This window comes from Oryza sativa, chromosome 11 (genome assembly GCF_034140825.1).
Source record: "Oryza sativa Japonica Group chromosome 11, ASM3414082v1".
Lineage (NCBI taxonomy): Eukaryota > Viridiplantae > Streptophyta > Magnoliopsida > Poales > Poaceae > Oryza > Oryza sativa.
In genome coordinates, this window is record NC_089045.1 from 23,195,721 (window position 1) to 23,202,423 (window position 6,703).

General features: G+C 43.9%; 1 protein-coding gene across 3 annotated transcripts; it reads right to left on the minus strand.

The window, feature by feature from the left end:
- Positions 1–264: 264 nt before the first annotated feature.
- LOC4350749 (receptor kinase-like protein Xa21) lies at positions 265–5,019 on the minus strand. 3 transcript variants are annotated; one of them, XR_010737864.1, is made up of 3 exons: positions 3,882–5,019; positions 2,012–3,783; positions 265–873 (listed from the first exon to the last, which is right to left on the minus strand). XR_010737864.1 is itself a non-coding variant. In XM_015759920.3 (3 exons), the coding sequence occupies exons 1-3, from the start codon at positions 4,941–4,943 to the stop codon at positions 497–499; spliced, it is 1,854 nt and encodes a 617-aa protein (XP_015615406.1). In that variant the 5' UTR covers positions 4,944–5,019; the 3' UTR covers positions 265–496. The 3 variants fall into 3 exon arrangements, 2 of the variants coding, with proteins under 2 accessions (XP_015615406.1, XP_015615405.1); XM_015759920.3 differs by having other exon boundaries at positions 2,012–2,980; positions 4,436–5,019; XM_015759919.3 differs by having other exon boundaries at positions 2,012–5,019.
- Positions 5,020–6,703: the final 1,684 nt, after the last annotated feature.

Sequence of the window (6,703 nt, forward strand, 5' to 3'; positions counted from 1 at the left end):
TTCATTTACCGGTCCGGTCCTAATAACTATAGTATAGACTCTAGGGGAGCAAATAAATTGTGTTTTCTCTGAGGCCATTGGATTAATGGTTGCGGCAACCTTTGCTCCATCTTTGCTACTACCTCTATCCCAAAATATAATAATTTTTAGCTATGAATCTGGATATATAGTTGTCCAAATTCATAGCTAAAAATACTTATATTTTGGAACGGAGGAAGTAGTATGCTACACATTCAGGAAAACATCACAAGGACAAAGTCATACTTGTAAAAGAGTGACATGTTATCAGTACATACCACGCAGTACGAGTATGCATTAATATTTACTATCGTACTTAATTAGGTGCGGCAATTCTCAGAAATACAAGTATAGAGAAATGTTCTGATGTGCAGATCAGGAAACAGCTATTACCAAGAAATTAATCACCCTTCAGATAACTCCTCTGTTGTAAATAACACTGCAGAAATCTGTTCTAAAGAACATTTCTAACATGATTTCACATGATGGATGCCATCGAGAGAGACTCTTTGATGTCATGCAGTTCACTGATGACATCTCCGGTTTGCATTCTACTCGATGGCAATTCCTGAGAGCAAGACAACCCAAGTCTAAGCAGTGAAACAAGGCACTCATTGATTTCTTTGCATGGAGAAATATCTGGAGTCTGAACCCAACTCTTAGAATCCAAAACGAGCTTCCTGTCAACAACATCCATCAGTCTACCATGTAGACCCGGTTCAACATACTGACGGAGGCTCAATCCAGGTCCGAATGTAGTATCGGTTGGTCGCTTTCCGCTTACTGTTTCCAACACTAGAATTCCGTAACTATAAATATCTCCATGTGTGGACGCAATGTTCCCGACACCATACTCTGTTCCAGTAGGAAAAAAACTGTATCTTTTAAACATGTACAATTTGAAATTTAATTACTACTCCCTCCATTCTATAATATAAGGCACAACCACTTTTCTTAGATGTTCCATAATACAAGGCATACATGCAAGCATGCAATTAAATATGACATCTTCTCCATTAAATTATTACTTTTTTAAATCTTCCACTCTTATGTTATCTAATCCTATTGAATGCATGTATTATATTTATTAGGATGATTTAAACTACAAGATGATAATAATTATTTCTTAGTCTTTGGGTTAAGAGTAGCTGTGCCTTATATTTTGGAATGGAGGGAGTATAACGATATAATATAGGGTTGCATCGCTGAAACTGATATAATAATCTGCATTAAATTACATGTGAGATATTGGAAATAACAAAGAAATTAAATATTTAATAATCTAATTTGTAGAATTATATATTCAAATAAAGTTTCTATAATTGAACTATAGGTTAAACCAAGCAATGAAATAATTCTTGAATATATAGTTCTTTGAGGGATATGAACTTCTCCGTAAAGAAATAATTCATAAATATATAGTTCTTTGATGTTATGAAAAGTTAGCGTAGTACTTCTCCATCCAAGAGAGTTATACCTATTACATATTTTAGTTTTTTCAAATGCGTTATTCCTATCTGTATTCTTTATGCATCCAAAACTAAAATAGAGAGGTAAATTAAATATTTGATTAGAATCCGGGGAGTTATCTTAATACTCATTGGTTGCATGGGTGCATACACTCCTTGATCTTTGTTACATGAATGATGAGTTAATTTCTCCTTCGTCTTAGTGATAAAAGTAATAGGTGTAACTTTTGTGGAAGGAGGGAATATTGTAAAATTTTTCTCAAACTAAACGATTCAAAATCCTCCATTAGTGGGGTAGAAAAAAATCCACAAGTTGGTTTGAGTGTGTAACTCTAGAAAAGTCTGTAGCTACGAAATTGATTTAGTAACTTGATAGATAATATGGAAAATTACATTAACTTATGTGCAATTTATTCCAACTAATTACTTCAATTCTCCATTAATATCTCTAGGATCAAACATTATTTCATACAGCACTAGAGAGTAGAAAGGCAAAAAAAAAAAAAAAACAGTTTAGGCTTAACCTGGTGCTGCGTAACCAATTGTCCCTCTGAATCCCATCGAGCTTGTTGACTGTTGCATCAATGAGCTTTCCTTAACTAGAATTCTTGCAAGTCCAAAGTCTCCAACATGGGCTACCATGTCAGCATCTAACAACACATTACTTGATTTAATATCACAATGTACAACAGATTCAGGTCCAAGGCAGTGAAGATAGTCCAATGCACAGGCGACATCAAGTAGTATGTTCACTCTTTGATGCAAATTTAAGTGCCTCTGCTCTGCTTGATCACAATTTGTTTCAGGGTGTAGCCAATCTTCTAGACTGCCGTTGGGCATGAAGTCATACACAATTGCTTTGAAATCATTCCCTTTGTTATCAATGCTTGAGCAAATAGTAACTATCTTGACAAGATTCCGATGACGCATATTTCGTAGTGCTTCACATTCGGCAGTGAAACTCTTGACTGCCTTAGGAGTTTCAAGCTTTAGTACCTTGACTGCAACAGAACTTGTACTTTCACCATGTTGGCTATCAAGTTCTCCTTTGTAAACAGAGCCAAAGGATCCAGAACCCAACAAATTGGCTGGTGAAAAACCATCTGTTGCTTTTACCAGCTGCTTGTAAGTGATCATTGGGTGGCCTTGGATGGATGTCATAGCAGGGACTTCTTTCTTTCTTCTCTTATGACAGGTTAGAAGCATGTAGAGTAATGAAAAGATCGCAAGTGTCGAAACGAGACAGACAGTAAGAGCTATCAGTAGAATTTGATGTTTCTTTTTCTTTGTTGATTTTAAGGAACACTGCGGAAGACGTAGTTCAGGTATGCCACCGCAAATATTGGCATTGCCTTGGATATAAATTTCAGAAGCATTTGCAAAAACACCATTGGTTGGCACTTCTCCTTGAAAGCTGTTGAATGAAAGGTTCAGCGAGTGGAGCAGAGGCATGTCCCCTAAGGACTTGGGTATCTGACCTGACAAATTGTTCCCTGAGAGATCAAGTGTGTCAAGACCTGCCAACTGAGTCAGAGCAATTGGGATGTTGCCATTTAAGAAATTGTTTTGCAGGGAGAGATGCTGTAGAAGTTGGCATCCACTAATGGTGCTGGGGATTTCACCCGATAATTTGTTCGAATCCGCATGGAATTCAACAATATTTTTAAGTTCTCCTATTTCTTTTGGTATTGATCCCTCCAATTTATTATGGGACACATCCAAAGTTTCAGAGAGTGTGGGAATGCTAAATATTTCAGTGGGAATTGCTCCTATAAAGTTATTGTGGGCAAGATTTAGTTCAAACAATCTGGTCATGTTTCCAAGTGTGCTTGGTATTGTGCCACTGAAGGCATTACCATAGAGCTCCAAGTTAGTTATTTGTGTAAGATTACCGATGGTCAATTGCAGATAACCACTTAATTTGTTGTTGAATAGAATGAGACGATGCAAATTTTTAAGCTTGCTGAAGGAAGATGGAAGAGATCCTGTCAAGGAGTTGTTAAAGAGAACAAGGGATTCTAGATTAATGAGATTACCAATATCTCTAGGCAAGCTTCCTGAAATTTTATTGGCTCCAATAGAGAGATATACTAGTGATGAGGAAAGATTGGAAACAGAGTCAGGAAGAACACCACCAAACTTGCAGGCACCCATTTCTACGTGTTGGAGATTGGAGCAATTCGTCAATGCCGTCATGAATTTCCAATCGTTTGGTCCTTCAGCTTCCAGAAGGGTTTCCGCAAGAACCAGCGTGCCGAGATTTCTCAGCCTCCCGATTTCCTCAGGAACAACACCGCTAAAAGAATTAACACCAAAGGTAAGCATGGAGATGTTGGAAGCATTAGCTACTGATGCAGGGATATGCCCATGAAACTGGTTGTTATCCATGTATACCTCTTGGAGATGGGGAAGTGTACTGAATGCATTTGCAGGAAGCATACCACTCAGCATGTTGTACTGGACACCGAACACGGTGAGAGAGGAGATGTTCCAAATAGGATCCGGGATCAGTCCACTTAAATTGTTAGAGCTTAAGTGAAGGGAAGACAATCTAGACAATCGACCCAGAGATGAAGGGATTGCTCCAGACAGCGTGTTGTCAGACAGAGCAAGCTCCAAGAGGCTGTTGAGATTGCCCAAGCACGAAGGGATTGTTCCAGACAGTGTATTCTTGTTCAGATAGAGAGAGGAGAGGCTGGTGAGATTGCACAGAGACGAAGGGATACCTCCAGAGAGTGAATTTTCTGACAGTGAAAGAAACGAGAGGCCAGTGAGATTGCCCAGAGCAGGTGGAATCTCACCTGATAGCCCGTTGCTACCTAGTGACAGTTCTTGGATCGATGGCAGCTCTGCCAACGATCGAGGGATCTGTCCCGACAGGCGATTTCCTTCGAGATACAGGTAGGCAAGATTTTTCATGGAGGCGCCAATCTGGAGGGGAATTTTACCTTCGAGCTGGTTGATGGTGAGGTCCATCTCGATGAGACGAAAGCAGCCTCCAATGGCGGCGGGGATGCTCCCTTGGAGGGAGTTGCCACTCATGTTCAACCGCCGGAGCCTGCTTAGGCGGCCGAGCTCCGGCGGTATCTCGCCGGAGAGGTGGTTGCCGCCGAGGTGCAGCTTAGCGAGGAAGGAGAGGTTGCCCAGCGACGGCGAGATGGTCCCGGACAGGTTGAACGATCGCAGCCGCAGCTCGACCACCCTGTCCCGCCGGCCGCCGCACGCGACACCCGCCCATGTGCAGTGCTGGCCGTGGCCGGACGTAGTGTTCCATGATGCCAGCGACGAGCCCCCCTGGGACACAAGAGACGACCTGAAGGAGAGCAGCGCGAGCTCGTCGGCGGCGGCGCCGCCCGTGGGAACGGCGGCAGCAGCGGCGTCGTCGTCGCTGCTCGCCGGAGGGAGCAGCAGCGAGGAATTGAACAGGAGCATGAGCAACGCGAGTGATCTCGCCATGCGTGCGTGTCGATCTCTGCAAGAGTAGCTATCGATGATCAGCGCTTACCTCGTTGTCCGTGGATTGAAAGCACTTTTCACCGGTCAAAGTCTTGAACTTTTTTTTCTAATATATTTTTTTCTTGTCCATTTTAGAAATAATTAACAGTGGTGGAGTGAGCATAAACCAATTGGTGAATTTTCTGGTGGTGGAACCTGTCTACTCGGGTTAAAGTTCTAGACTTAGCATGGATACTGCTTTACGATGGCTAATTATTCTTTCAGTGGAACATATACCCATCGGCGACGAGATATCTGTGGTGACTTTATGAATCAAAAGATATATACTGGTCCAGTCTTTAGAGGTACTTATAAAGAAAGATAGAGTGTGCAAGCGCCTGCGTTTGTCCTTTGTTTTTGCAAAAAGAGAAAAATGATTAAGAAAGCATTTGACTTTGGACAACCAATGTACTAATAGTGATGAAGAAAACCACGTATGGTGTACTGGTTAATTTTGGAGGAGACTGAAAATTTTTAGAGACACGCAGAGCCAAACTTCAGTCGCAGTCAGGCCGACGTGGAGAACTCAGCTCGATATTCATTTGTTGGTCACCATGTGTTTACTTCTGCAACTTGTGCAATTTGCAAAGCGAAAGGAACCCTATCATTCAAAAGAATACTGCAGCTGAATGCTGATTGCTGAGCCGAATAAATGTCCTTATCCATGTGGTTGTCTGTTTTCTGGGCGTCTGCCTTCCGGACGCGGATCGTCTGACTCACGGTGTGACTTTCAAGCCATATCCACCGTCCGACTCATCCGACGGAGGATATTTCCTGCGTGTGGTTCCTGACCTCATTATTATTTACTTGCGGATTCTAATTAAGGATTAATGAATCTAATTAAACACTATTACGAGATTAGTCCGGTAACCAAAAATGACATGCCACTATGCGAGTTAAGCTATTTTTATTTTGGTGATTAAAGAAAACAAATAATCTTCTCATGGCATTAGCATTCAGATGGCATTAATGGCAGGAAGCAGCGCGCGGCCGCGGGAGAGACGTCGGATGAGTCGGACAGTGGATATGGCTTGAAAGTCACACCGTGACTTTACTTGGTAAAATCGGACGATCCGTGTCCAACTCAGGGCATTAGCAGTGCGTCACCACATGGTATCAGACTTGGTGTGCCACCTAGACTCTCAGGAACATCTAGAAATAATGTTAGCCACAAATCCCACAATGCTATGTAATCTCAAGTGGGGTCCACAACAATAAAAGAATCTCCTTTTCTCAGTTTTTCCCCTCCCTCTCTCCTCAACCACCGACGCCTTTTCCCCTCCTCTATCGTGCAATGGCGGCGGTTTAGGGTGACGACGGCAGGCGGCCCAAGCGGCTACGGCGATGTCAGCGAGCTCGCCCGATCTGATGCCTGGTGGCGGTGGCGGCGGGGCCAGGCGGAGCTGCGTCACCGACGCCGGGGCCCGGGCAGCAGGGCTGCCAGATCCAGCCTTAGGTGACGACGGAGACGGGCGGAGCTTCGGCGCCGACGCCGGGGCGGCCAAGCGGCTGCACGGCCAGATCCGGCTCGGTGGTGGCGGCCCTCGCCTCCTCCCTCGGCCGGTGCCTCTCCTCCCCTCCCAGTCCATGGAGTGACCTCGTCAGCGACGACCTCAAGTTGGCTGTGGCGCTTCGACCTGCCGGGACGGCGACGAGCCCTGCGATGACGCGGTGGTGGCGGCGGCGACGAGCCCCACGACGGCGCCTCTCCTCTCTCCCTG